Here is a 15,472-nt window from a genome sequence, read left to right on the forward strand (position 1 = left end):
TAAATCATCCGTGACTCAATTCTCTGAAATTGAATCACGGATGACTTGAATAAATTTATAATTTAGCCGTATCACGATGTAAGAATGACGAATGAATTTTTGTTACGATGATCTGACCTTCGGTGTAATATTTGCTCTCTTATCTAAAATATAATAACAGACTCAATTGTGTGATGACGAACAAAACATTGATAGCGATTATTCTGTTGCGTTTTGTTTATGACTGTTATTGATTCACATTGAATTTTTTTATGATGATAACGAGAAAAAAAATAGCAAGAATCTCTTTAAAGAAATAATTGCTGACGGTTATTAATAAAACATATTGCCTTAATGCTATATAAATTTCCTGACCAAGAGAAGGCACGAGGTGTTTATGGCAGCACATCAAAAGTTTGGCATTACGAACTGTTGGACCCGCGACGGCAATATTTATGTGCTTTGTTCCGGAAATCGTCATCGCGTTACGTCGCATAAGCAACTTGACCTGATTTCCGAAGACGCAGAAAAGTTGACGGCCACAAAAGCAACAGCAGCGCCCAAGGCTAGACGAGCTTCCAGAAGGTGACTTTGTTCTTGGATAGAAATATGTAAATTCATGTTTACTTTTGGTCCGGGTAATTAGAGATTTTATTATTTCGTTTCCATTTTATAATGCCATCTATTTCGTTTACCTATAAAACACAATGTCAAACTATTTTTGCACCGTACCAGCAAATATAACTTCGAGTACTTCTTCAACTCGGTGGCAATAATTTTTTTTTTGTTGGAATTAACTCTGTCACCTGTCACACTCAAAGTGTAATTTTGTCTTGTCTTCGTTAATTATTCTTAATTCTTTGTTAATTATTATTAATATCATTTTTCGTACTTATATTGGGCACAACCGTCAAAAGAGACTGTGTATATAATATAATAATATAATAATTATATATTATATATATTAAGATTATATATTATATATATTAAGATTGCATTAAGTACGTATACGTATCAAGTGTAAAACATTATACTTTAGCATAACATTATATTATTGATATTCGTCATATACAATGTCATTGCCTAACATTGAAATTTATAATGATAGTGATGACTTCGCATCTGTTTCTCCAGCACAATGTCTCTCGTCGCAGTTCTCTGATGTTCCCGGGAACCTTAATGTTGTTCATATAAATGTTCAGAGCATTTCTGTTCCTTTCCCAGATATGCAGCCAGCATACCTTTGACTGTTATTATATAAACGCTATCCTTGTCTCCGATTCTTGGTTGGAACCTTGTCTTTCTTCTACCTCCTATTCTCTTCCTACATTCAATCTCATCCGAAATAATCGCATAGCGGGTGGCGGTGGTGGTGTTGCCATTTTCATCCGTTCACACTCTCACTCTCACACTCAATTAGTGCGTCACCACAGCCACCGCTTCTAAATGCTGGCGAGCTTCTCTTATTAAAGGTGGAACTTTCGCACACCAAAGTTCTTTTTGGCATTTACTACTGTCCCTCACTTCGAATAGACTATTTCTCATCTTTGAAAGTTCTCCTAGAGAAATTCGTAACTTCGTATAGTCATAGCATAATCATGGGTGACTTTAATACCTGTCTCCTAAAGAAAGATTCCCGTTTCTCCTCTCTTCATAACACCGTTCAGTCGTGCCAGCCCTTTATCCTACCACTTGCTGCCACTCACCACTTTCCTAACTGTTCTCCTTCTCTTCTTGATCTGATATTTGTGCCCTCCTGTGATGCTGGGCTAAATATGGTCAATGCTCTGATGATAATTTCTCATATCACGATTTACTTTTCCTATCCTATTGTATCTGACCTCCAAAGGCTACTCAAAGAACACTTCTTAGACAAAATTTTGATAGTATGAATGTAGAAAACCTACACAGTGATACTAAAAAAAATTATTGGAATCTGTTCTTCGGATCAAATTGTATCGACCACAAAGTACATTTTTTCAACAATAAGCTGATCGAACTTTATGACTTTCACGCTCCTTTTCGGTCGATCAAACTAAAACATCTTTCTTCGCCTTGACTCACTAGCGACAATAAATGTTTATCAGCTAAAAAGGCCACTGCAAAATCTAGATACAAATGCCGCCCAACTTTTGCTAATTGGGAAAGGTACACCGCAATTAGGAATCACTGCGGGAAAGTATGTAGGTATGCACAACGCAGTTATATTCATAAATCACTTGAATATCAGCCAGGGTCTGGAAATTTCTAAAGTCATTAGGAATAGGTAAATCAAAACAGAACTCTTTTCCGAGAAATATAGACTTAAACTCTCTTAATAATCATTTCTTTGCCTTATCCATATTTCGTGACGCATTGAAAGAAAATACTCTTAGGTATTTGTCTAACCGTAGCTTTCCCCGCTGTTAGCTCTTTACTTTCGAACCGTTTGCTAAATGTGATGTTATGAAAAGCATTATGTCAATTTCTTCAAACACAGTTGGAAATGACTGCGTCGGTCGCAAAATGATCCTCCCCATACTCGACATAATCTCACCAATTATTTGCCATATCCCTAATTTCTCTATCAATAGTGAGACCTTCCCAGTAATTTGGAAAAATGCTCAAATCACTCCCATACCTAAAAAATCTAACCCGTCTACCCTGTCGGACTTTCGACCTATATCAATCTCGCCATTTCTATCCCAGGTCTTATAACGTTTAGTCCATACTCAACTCTGTAAATTCCTGTCTAAAAATAATCTCCTTAATCCCATTCATTTCGGCTTTCGACCAGGTCACACACAGCACTACCACTACTCTAGTTAATACAGAATCCGGATGCTTATATATTTTTGTACACGTAAACTACCCATTACTAGTACTTTTACCTTTTCCATACTATGGTTGTCTGTAAGAGATTGTCTTGTGTGATGGGACCGCCCATTGTACTTTTTTGTATATTATTGTAAAACTTATTAAATGTGCCAATGTGTAAATTATTAATTTTGAAAATTATTAACGTTACCTAACGTTAGGCTAACGTTTATACGGCAATGATGATAAGAATCCACTAACTCGATGATTTATTTACCTGTAGCATATGTGCAAAGATTAGTTAATGTAGTCTTTTCGGATTGAAAGTCATTTTGATCGGGTGGAAGCAGCGACTTGGTATGACAAGTGAACTGCAGACTTGAATATTTTAGCATAGGAGGACAGAACAAAAATTGGTCACTAATTTCTTGACAATAGCGACTATTCGAGGCTTTTTAGAGACTGTAGACAACATGCCGGAAGATAATGACTTGGTAAATATTACTTTACAGAACTAAAAAGAAAAGACGAAAATTCTCTAACGTTTTTTCTTAATATGCGTTCTTAATAAATAAGGAGGAAAATTTGCACGCAAAGGGTTTTCTGATAATATGGAGATTGTCTGTAATAACTTAGGTTTGAATTGTGCGTGTTGGAAAAATGCAAACGTTTGAACTGAAGCAAATTAGCGCTTTATTACTTTTAATACAAAAAGGTTCATTCATAAATAAAACAAAACAAAAATTGGTCACTAATTTTTTGACAATAGCGACTATTCGACGCTTTTTCGAGATTGTAGACAACATGCCCGAAGATAAAGAGTTGGTATATATTACTTTACAGGGTTAGAATGAAAAGACATAAAAAAGGAGGAACACTTGCACGTAAAAGGTTCTCTGAGAATGCGGAGGTTGTATGAATAACTTAGGTTAGATTTTTGCGTGTTGGTATAATACTCACATTTGAACTGTGGCGCAAATATGTTCGCTATATTACTCTTAAATATAAAAAGGTCCATTTATAAATAAAATAAATGAAAACATCAGGAAAAAAGTAGATATAAGTTAAATGACTCCAGCCTTTTAGTATTTTTGTAGGATTTTATCAGCGGCAGGGAGTTCCAGAGTTGTATTTTGTGTAAAAATATTTAGACCTATAAAATACACCCTACTACGTTACAAATAAAGCCTTTGCTAATTGAGTAAAGTATTTAAGAATCGGAAAAAAGTAAATTCACATAACGTGCGCGTACGAATCAAATAATAAATTATACGTAGAAAAAATATCCATTAGCAAAATCTTCTTTAAGTTTATTCACATTACTAGAATGTTTTTGAAGTTTTACATATCCGTGTGTGCACACTAAACAAGAGGTTTTAATTTAATAGTTTATTCGAAATTTTGATGTGTCTAGGCCGTTCTTGTTTATTTTTCTGACATACTTTAATATTAATATGCCAGCAACTAACTTTTTAGTTGCTGGCATATTAATTGCATAATCCTGTTAGCTCTTAAATAAAGGAGCTGCATCTTTGGTCTCGACATCGTAAAATACCTGAGAAACACAAACACTTGTAAATATTTTATTGACAAAACGGATCATTGCACTTAAGATTTCTGTACCTTTCCTGTTACTGATTATATAATATACATAATGATAGATAATTATTTTAACGAAAGTATGTAGATAGGCAAGAAAATCCATGTTCGACTTGAAAATTTTAAAATATACGTTTAATATACCTTTATTCAGAAATGACACCTTAAAAATTTACGAAGGTTTCGTAAGTTTAAAAACGTTTGAAATAAATGAAACGATAAAGACGTCATCGTTTTCCGAGTAAACAATGGTTGGGCACTACTGCGAGTCAGTTAGTAGTATACAAACGCTAATGGATGATTTATGTGACATATAAATGTAAATTTATAGAAAATCTATGCAATGGTAAAAGTTGAGAAATTATTTGTAATACTAATTACTACGCTATTATTACGCTTAATAAGGACAACATCGCTTGATTGGAAAGGTGCGGAAAGAGCTTCCTCAGCACCTTTAGCCAAAATTAATCAGGTCCGAGAAGTCGCTAAAGCTAGAGGAGGCAATAGAAAGTATTAAATATGACGCAATAGAAAAATTAAATTTGATAAACTTATTTCATTTAGCTTGTAATTTTTATTAGATTTTCATTTTTTATTAGAGTTTACATCCCATTTGTTGTATTTTCAATTAGTCATAAACTATCTCAAATTTACTAAACGGATTTAAATTTAAAAAATAACATTTTGATCACGCTTTCAGAAAACATATTTTTATATACATATCCTAGCCAATTCAGGAAAAAAATATGTAGGATATTTTTAGGCATGTGTCTATTTAGATGCACGCGTGTGTAAAGATGAAATCGCTTGCATATATAAAGGAGATGCCGCGAATTTCATGTCACACAAGAACTGGATACCATAGAAAAATGTTCTACTTACTAGTGTTTGTCATTACTGTGTTTGGAATTTTATATTACTACTTTACTAGAACTTTCAATTATTGGAAAAAAAGAGGTATCGTTGGTCCTAAACCGTTGCCATTTTATGGAAATCTTAAGGAAACTGTACTTCGTAGAGAACCCATTGCGATGACTATGAAAAAAATTTACGATACCTTTTCAAACGAAAAGGTGGTTGGTATTTTTCGATTAACAACTCCGTGTTTGTTGTTACGGGACACGAATCTTATTAAACATGTTATGATTAAAGACTTCGACCTATTCGACGATCGAGGTATCCAATTCAGTGATACTGGTTTGGGTGTAAATCTTTTTCACGCCGATGGCGATAGGTGGAGAATATTAAGAAACAAATTCACACCGCTTTTTACTTCTGGGAAACTGAAGAACATGCTGTATCTAATAATACAGCGGGGTGATCAATTTATACAGTATGTTGAGTCTCTTTGTGAAAAGCAAACAGAACAACCTATACATATTCTTCTTCAGAAATATACAATGTCTACCATTGCAGCTTGTGCCTTCGGAGTTGATCTAGATGATCAGACGATTGAGAGATTAAATGAAATGGATAAATTGATGTTCACGCTGAATTATAGTGGCGAGTTAGATATGATGTATCCAGGAATTTTAAAAAAGCTAAACATTTCCCTCTTTCCCACAAGTGTAAAAACATTTTTTGATAATCTTGTAAAAACTGTAATCAAACAGAGAGGAGGAGTCCCGACAGACAGAAAAGATTTTATGGATTTGATTTTAGAACTAAGACAGAAGAAAGAAGTCACAGGGGGGAAAAGACAAGGAGGGGATGAGGAAAAGACTATTGAACTAACTGAAAGTGTTATAGCAGCACAAGCATTTGTTTTTTACGCAGCTGGTTATGAAACCAGTGCCTCTACAATGACATATCTGCTCTATGAGTTAGCCAAAAATCCTAAAGTACAAAACAAGCTTATTGCACAAATCGATGAAGTGCTTCAACGCCATCGTGGTGAAATAACATATGAAACCTTAAAAGAAATTAGTTATTCTGACCGAATATTTGATGAAACTTTGCGAAAGTATGCAATAGCAGATCCTTTGGTACGTAAAGCTCGTTGTGATTATACATTCCCAGACACCGATATTACAGTCAAGAAGGGGCAAACAGTTGTAGTATCCGTCTGGGGTCTTCATCGCGACCCTAAATATTATCCCGACCCAGACAAGTTTGACCCAGAACGTTTCAGTCCCGAAAATGAGAACAACCGAGATTTGTGTGCTTATTTGCCCTTCGGAACGGGTCCCAGAAATTGTATTGGTAAGCAAAGAACTTCGAATGAAACACTAAAACTGAAAAGTAATATTTAATGAACGCATCGAACAATAAGAAAAAACTGCGTTTATTGCCTGCTGTACGGCAAAAATTAGCATTTTTACTTCATTATTTGCGATTGAGTGAGTGGGTTTATCGTTCGCCTCGTTGCAGGCGGTGCGACAAGTGCCATGACCCATGTGACGGTCTCACTGCTGTTGTGATGTACAAATAAATTCATTTATGGCAGCTAGTACTCTCAGTGAAATAATTATATTTATAAAAAAGTATAAGTTATATAAGATTTTATCTCTTAACCGCAGCCGATGTTTTGCATATATGACTAAAGTTTGTACGTCGATATTTCATTATGTATATTTCATACATGATATTTAATGTGAAAACTAATCGTGTTTCAGGAATGCGGTTCGCTAAATTGGAGAGCAAAGTAGCCATCGTGAAACTGTTGTCCAAGTTCCGCGTGGAATCTTCAAAAAATACTCCAGTAAACATTACTTTCGATCCCATGCGGGTTGTAGTGTTTCCTGAAGGTGGGATTTATCTCAAATTCATTCGAAGAGGTTCTTAAATCTACTTGCCTTTTGTTCTTTTTACTTTATAAAAAATCATTCTGAAACCACAGGAATATAAACAACAATAAAAATTTTACGTTTTAACTGGGATGTTAAGCAGTTAAGTAGTTTTAATACATTGTGTCGTTTAAAAGATGATGTCAGGTACTGAAAACAACTCGTTGCAATAGTTAAAGCAAATAAAGACTATTTAAGTCTTTTTAAATATGAATGTATAAAGTTTATAAATAAACAATGCACACAACAAATGTGGTTTTAAAAGGTTTTTGATATTGTTATTAGTACACCCATGTTTGAACTCGTTCAACTATTTATCTAAAACGTTATTGCACATAAATAAACATAGATAGTACATAGAGTCCCTATAAAATAATTTAAAACATATGCGCGACTGTCGTACCTCTGGCGCGCGCCTACACGAATGTCATCTTCTCCGTGGGGATCTGGATTTTTGTTTTGGTGTCAAATTACTAGCCTTTTAGCCCACTTTTATGTTTACATTGTACAGTTATCTCGGTAATCTGAATCTGTATAATAAAAGTTAATATCGAATAATAAATAATTATTCGTAGAGCGTCAAAATCGTGAAATGTCCGTTTGCCGTTGCGCCTGTGCTGTTCCAAATATCAATTTTTTGTACTTTAGGTAAGTATTTATGTTATTATAATAATGTTGACGAATAATAAAGAATTAACACTCTTAAAAAAATTTCTTTATAGTTAACCAACCAAATGATAATAACGAACGGTAAAGTGTATATATTGCCAATCTTTATAGGTTAAGAAGTATAATACCATAAAATTTATTACAAGTTTCGAATATGCTTAACTGCGGCCACATGTGCATATATATGCTAATACATCACCTAGTTTTTTCCTAAGTTGATCCAAAAAAAGAATTTTAAAATTCTGTTTCTACAGTCTATACGTTACTTTTTCTGTCTATAGAGACTATAATAGATGTTGGATACAAGATATTTCCCGGTCTTTGTTCATATTTACTCACACTTATGTGTTGGTTTCTTTATCGTTTTGACAGTGTGTTGGTCCCTCGATGTTATGTTCAGTACCAAGCATACTCCACCAAAACACTCCACGCTCTGAGCAATCAATCTCAGAACTTGATCATGGCCAGCATTTGCCAAAATAGATTTCGAAAGTGAACGTGAACATAGAAGGATAGAAAGGGAAACAATCTGATTTCTTCGTTTATTATGTAGACTTTAAGAACACCCCTATTGTGTTGAAGAACAGTATAGATACGAATCTGATGATTATTAACGACAGCATCAAAATTATCAAAAACGTCTATAGTCGTCAGCTCTATAAGAAAAACTTTAAAATTTGTGATCCTTACAGCAGTCGCACGTGTTATTTTAACTTCTGACATCGTTTTTAATTTACCATTTTTGGTAAGCTACAGACTAATAATAATTTTTTGATTTGATTTGACAATGGCGAAAATTGAATCGATCAAAAACACAAGAGTTATTTTTGTGTGTTGTTTATCTTTGTTGCTGAAGGTCGCGTTTTTTCTGATGAGCCTTGGTCGATTATTGGACGAGTTGCTTCCATAGGTATCTATGATCTGTTTTTCTGAGTACTTCCGTTATTGTGAGGCCCATCAGAACCCGCACAGAATCCGCTCTTCGGGTTGCACCCACACTCATGGTCTCTTTCTGTCTAATTTTATTTTGACAACCAACCCATCAGGACTATCTAGTTATCTCGAAGCTATGTGGCCAAACGAGCCCAGAAATCGCTTGTAGCAGATGGTAGAGAGCCGGAGTTGATCGAGAAACGATCTGTTGGTTCTCCTGGCCGTCCACGATATCTGTCGCGAAATACGCGATTTTTCGGACGCATGGTTAGTGTAATTAAATGTATTAAACCTCTTTTGTTACCCTGACAATGTGTAAATGCTATGCGATTTTTACTTCTTTTTTGATAGGAGAGATGTTTTTTTTTGTTGACATATATTCTCAGTCCAAATATGAATCGAATACAGATGAATTAAGAAGCGCTAAAGTTTATTTAATAGGGTTTCAGAAAGGAATATCTGACATCTGTATAATCAAGAATGGGAAAAAGGAGTGCCTATGCTAAATAAATCTTAGTTGTTGTGGGTAAAATGTGGTTAAAAAGTTGCAAAGACCCAACCGATGAAAATAGTTTACGGCTTATTTCCCAAATCTGGGGACCCCACGAAAGCAGTTTATCTAAATGAATGCCAAGGTTTTGAACTGTCTCACTGAAGGGAGGCATTGTGCCGTTACAAGCTACTGAGGCTAGTAACGTCAAGTTCAGTTTTGATAACATCCTACTGCCTACAATTACAATGGCTTGTGTTTTAGAAGGATTGACGGCCAATCCATAGGCCGCGCTCTATTCTCAAATGCTGTCCATATGACAGTTTATGTCAGTAATAGCTTTCGCCATCTTATCCATTGGTACTTGAGAATAAATTCGAAGATCATCTGTATAAAGTTAGCAGGCAGAACGTAATTTAAGGAAAATTGTTTTAATAAATAGAGCAAAGGGAAGAGGAGATAGAACGACGCCCTGTGGGATACGACCCTTTTGTAACATTTTTATTTGATTATAAATTATTTCATACCAACAATTTGATGCTAAAAGATTTAAAATTCAGAAAATATGCGTTTTATGCTTTGTATATGTTGTAGGCTTAAGTCAATTTAATTGCATGCGAGTGTAAATAATGAAAAAAACGTTTGCCTACATAAAAGAGTTACCATAAATTTTGTGTCATTAAATAATTGGTCGACAAAGAGAAATAAATATTGTACTTAATAGTGATCGTGTTAACTCTGTTAGGAATTTTACATTTCTACCTTACTAGGACTTTTAATTAATGGAAGAAAAAAGGAATTTTTGTTTCTAAATCGGTAGCAATTTTTGGAAACCTAAAGGAAAGTATACTTCGTAGAGAACCCGCTGCAATGACTGTAATAAAATCATTAAACAAGTCATGATTAAAGACTTATTATACAATATAAACGATCTTTTCGACGACAGAGGAGTATAATTCAGAGATAGCAGGTTTTTCCTGATAATATCTGGACCGTTAAAGTTTACCCAAGTAAAAATTATTTCTTTTGTTTAGCAATATAAACTTTCAGTTTGTTTTAATTAAAATTTACTAAATAAAGTACAAATACATGACTAAGAAGTAGAGTTTGAATTTTTTTTAATATAAAGAATACGCCTTTAGCTTTTTTAGCCATACGTTAACTAAATAAAATACATGTTATAACATATGTTATTCTTGTAATAAATCATTTACCAATCAAAAATTTGTTATAAGAAAGAATGAACATTTATTAGTTTAATATTATGCAGGTGACAGTAACAATGACAATTCTTACTCAACTACGTACTGCAATACAGCTTAACCCGTACCACCGCGCTGCTTTTTAATAAGGCCCCTACCTTATGATTTGTGAATCATATTAGCCAGCCATTGTGCTCGCTAATGTAATAGGGATTTATAAGGGAATATCATAAATAAATTTAGAAAAATAAAATGTAGTATTATATATAGACAGAAACATAAAAGTTTACAACTTTCACCGACTCACCGCGGTTGAACAATATGAACATTCAAGTAAATTTCTATTTAATTTAAAACAATTAAAACTATTTAATAATTTTTGTAGAGTACATATAATATTTAATAATTATGATATAACAGATAATCAGAGATTTAGATTTTTGAGCGAAGGTTAAAAAATACAAAATATGAATTGATAATACATAAACATAAGCAATAATATTATAGTCGTGTTGAAAAATTAATTGATTAATGCGAAAAATGCCAACTCGAAAAAATAACTAGCTCTGAAATTCATTATTTCAGGTTTAAGTTAAGGCGCCTACTAAAATATATATTCGACGTGCGAAGTTGCTTTTAAATTATTAGTCTGATCTGATGTGTATTCGTACTACTGACGATAATACAATGTAATATTATTGCGCTTAATGTTATGTCGCGTTTTGTAGTCGTTTTACTTCAAAACTTAAAACAAAGTAATGACCTTCAGCGACGTTTGTTGCACGTTGTGGTAGTTTTATTTATTTAACTAAATATATAGGAACAGTTATACTTTTGCTATTCTGTTCTTGAATGTGGACTTGATGACAACGACAGCGGGGCGCCTGCCAGCTCACGTCGCTGTTATCGGAGGAATTGTCTACATTTCTAAAGGCGCTAGCTAAGGCACACGGGGTTTCAAGCTGATGTTAATTGAAAGTCTTATGGCTGCATATACCGGTTAATGCTGCAGGCTCATCTCCGTCACCATCTACAGAATTTATGATATGGAATGTCTCGCACGGTACAGCAAGGTATGGCGGTGCCCGTCGAGACTCTGAGGTGCTCGAAGACTTCCTCGATTTGAAGTTATATTAAATACATGTTAATAGTTATTACTTCATGTCATGGTAAGTAATGTTATTCTTTTGTTCGGAGTTTAATTCGCATAATTTGTCTTGAAGTGCACAGAATTTTACACTGTACTGCCTCTTAAAAATTAAAAGAAAAAAGCCCTCAAAACACTGAATTCCGTCTCGTCTCAGTTTTTATGGTCTGCCATTATCAACAGACATTGTAAAATTTACAGTAAGTAAATCATCTCTCATACGAGCAAAGTTTTAAAGAATTTCCTAAAACTGAATTAGAATTAAAATTTTAAAAGTGCAAATAATGTGTCACAGGCTAAAATTAAGTCATGCTCTAATTGTCATAGCATCTACAATTACCGATGTTTAGGGATATCTACCGATAACTAAGGAATGTCTATATGATAACATGGATGTGCACTCGTTGCAAATATCCGAGAAGCGAGGCTATAGTTCCGCCATCATTGGTATCAAAAGTCGAGATATCCATTGCAGGCTTCAGATATCGCGATATACGATTTTAGAGAAAATATAGAGAAAAAACTGAATTAATAGTTTCCTGGACTATGCCATGATATTGCCTAAGACAACGCTGAAACGTGAATCAAAATTTATTAAGTGGTGAAATACTTTAATAACATGTCTGCCAAATATTTGAATGGAAACTGACTGGAATGTAAAACGGTGTATGTATGGGTGTATTAAGGGGTTAATAGAAAGCAAAGTGAAAATTATAGATCCATTAGAAGCAAAAAAATTTATTGCTTACAAGTTCGAGATCTAAATGTTCGCCTTAATGAAATAGTGCAACATTCATGCGATTCCAACGTGAAGATCAAGCGTACCTGATCATAAGTCGGAGAGTATAAATGCAATTTTACAATTTTTATTAACATCGAAGGGCCGTACTTTACTTGATGATTAGCTTATAAATTTTTAACGCGTGGTCTAGCCGGCAACTGTAAATAGTAGTGAAACCGCCGAGACTTATTGTAAGACCGGACGACATCGAAGTGATAGTCGATACGTTACCGTGGGTTGAAGTAGAGTTCGTGGCGTAAATACTAAAATAGTTTGCAGAGTTATAGTCAATATCAATAAATAAAAATAAAATAAATAAATTTATCTTTTGAGTACAAGTGGCGTTTTAATTCGAGCCTTACCCTAACACGCAACAATACGTTACGTAAGCCCAAACTCATTGGTTGTTTGTTCTACGGATTTTAATATAAGTGGGATATTTAAAGTTAATGGAGCTTTGATGACAAATATACATATAATACCCTACTATAGTACTACTAATAGTGAACCCTAACTACTAGCTTACAATATTTTACAATAAGTCAACTACATAACTAATAAGTCTGGAATCTAATCTTGAATAATTGTGCTGATGTCTTTTCTTTCATTAAAATTTCAGATCAACTTGTTAAGCCTGATATAAATATTAGAGTTTGTAAACTTCTAGCTGACCCGCGGTAGTGCCATACAGAAATTTTAAGTGCAATGGTCCATTTTGTCAATAAATAGTTTACAAGAGTTTGCATTTCTCAGGTGTTTTAGAATGACGAGGGCGTAGATAAAGCTACTGTATTTTAAAGCCAATAGAGCTATGTAACCAAAAAGTTAGTTGTGGGAATATTAATTTAAGCATTATAAAATAAATACCTGTTGTCAACGGTGCACACACGGATATATAAAAAAACTTAAAAATTATTCGGATAATTTAAATGATACTTGAACGTAAGGAAATCTTACTTTAAATACTTTTTCTATTCGTAATTTATTTTTTTATATTCATATACGCACATTATTTGCATTTACTTACTCGTTTCCGATTCTTAAATGCTTCACAAAATTTGGTAGAGACGTTTTTTGTAAAGGAGCCCCAGGGTGTATTTTACAGGTTATAAATATTTTTACACAAAATACAACTTTGGAACTCGCTACCGCCTCTCATAAAATCCTACAAAAAGACCTTACTAATAAGCTGTCATTTAATTATAATGTATTCTTTACGGTGTTTTCATCTGTTTTATTTATGAATGAACCCTCTTTATATTAAAAGTAATAAAGCGCTAATTTGCTTCAGTTAAAAAATCTGTATTTTTCCAACACGCACAATTGGAACCTAAGTTCTTACAGACAATCTTCATATCAGAAAACCCTTTGCGTGCAAATTTTCCTCCTTATTTATTAACTAATCTTGACACATATGCTCAGATATAGAAATCATGGAATTAGTGGCTTTTTATTATCATTGCCGAATATACGTTGGCCTAACCTTGGATAATGTCAATAATTTTCAAAATTAACAATTTAAATAGCAATGGGGCAAAAAGTTTTATTATTAACCGTCAGTAATTGTTTCTTATAACAGATTTTACTTTTTGCTAATTTTTTCCGTTATCATCATAAATATAACTAGTTATGAATATGAACTAAGATGGAATATACCGTGTATACTAATATTTTCTAAATGATTAATCTAAAAACCAAAAGTCAACAGAATAATCACTATCAATTTTTTGATGATTATCACACATTATAGCCAGACATTATATATTTTAGAAAACTGAGCAAACATTACATCGAATGTCGGGTCATCGTAACATAAATTCATTCGTCATTCTTACATCGTGACACGGCTAACTTTATTCAAGTCATCCGTGACTCAATTTCAATGAACTGAGTCACGGGTGATTTAAAAATTGACACTAATAAACAATAAGCTAATGATAATAGATAAAAGTTGATTATTGACAGAGCGAAGGAATTTTTTTTGAACTGACTCCAGTTGATCCCCATTGGGTAGCATACTCCAAACAGGGTCTTATAAGTGTTGTGAGAAGACAAAAATTACGGAGGGTTCTTTAACACCTTCGCATGATAAGGCCGTACATCCGATATGCTTTACACGTCAATGATATGCCCAGTAAAATAGAGACAAATCAAAGGATTAACTTTGATTTCATTTTATCTCATTAAGGATCTATAAAGAGAGAAACGAGTTCTAAATAAGAATCGCGGAGACATATTATTTAAAAAAAAAGTAATAGATTTTAATTTTCAGATATTAACCTGTAGTTTATTTATTTGACAGTAATTAGATTCTATAATTTTCAAGAGTCAACTCGCAGAAGCACCTATCACCTATAACCGGCCCCAAGACAATTGCTACTGAGAAAGCTTTTGATCTCAGGACTCTTTTCACAAGCAACTCTCTGATGGGAATAAAACAAAAAAAAACATAAACATAAAGCTAAAAAAAGGGAAAAACATAAAGCAAAACAACAATCACGATAAAAAAAAGATACAGAATTAATATGTTAGCTACAGAAAATGGTATTAAAATTAGCAGAAGTGACGACATAATAACAATAGCGAAAAAAATAGAAATGAAAGGCTGCACATAAAAAAAATTCCTTAGCAGCAGTAGTTCCATTCCACCACCGGGTTTCCATGATAGAGTGACATGAGTATATTTAATGAAAAGATATTATAAAGAGGTTTTTTTAATTATTTTCAAGTTTTCAAAGGTATGTTCAATTGATAATCATCCGATAAAACAAAATTTGGAGCAGAAATATTTCTGTCATTTGTATTTATTTATTTTAAGAACAAATAATGGTAGTAGAATTTTTCACACACACACTTTATTATCCATTTACAAAAAATCCAATTAAATGTAAAAAATATTTTTCGGTAGTACTAATTTTTATTGTATTACTCCTGATTACAACAAATTGGAAAACAATTAAAAGGGGCTTCCTCAGCACCTTTAGCAAAATTTAATCAGGTCGATGAGAAATCGCCCCAACAATGTCTTTAGGCAATGCAAAATATTAATTTGATAAATTTATTTAATTTAGCTTGTTCTTCTTGATTTTG

General features: G+C 33.3%; 1 protein-coding gene across 1 annotated transcript; it reads left to right on the top strand.

Annotated features, from left to right (window-relative positions):
- Window positions 1-5,243: 5,243 nt before the first annotated feature.
- LOC137923358 (cytochrome P450 6B5-like) lies at window positions 5,244-7,159 on the top strand. Its single transcript, XM_068766585.1, has 2 exons — window positions 5,244-6,576; window positions 6,990-7,159. Exons 1-2 carry the CDS (start codon window positions 5,244-5,246, stop codon window positions 7,157-7,159), a joined length of 1,503 nt encoding a protein of 500 aa, XP_068622686.1.
- The last annotated feature ends 8,313 nt before the right edge of the window (window positions 7,160-15,472 follow it).

This window comes from Battus philenor, unplaced genomic scaffold (assembly GCF_028537555.1).
Source record: "Battus philenor isolate CCGP_79_NKW_IND1 unplaced genomic scaffold, ilBatPhil1.0.hap1 SCAF_21, whole genome shotgun sequence".
Classification (NCBI taxonomy): domain Eukaryota; kingdom Metazoa; phylum Arthropoda; class Insecta; order Lepidoptera; family Papilionidae; genus Battus; species Battus philenor.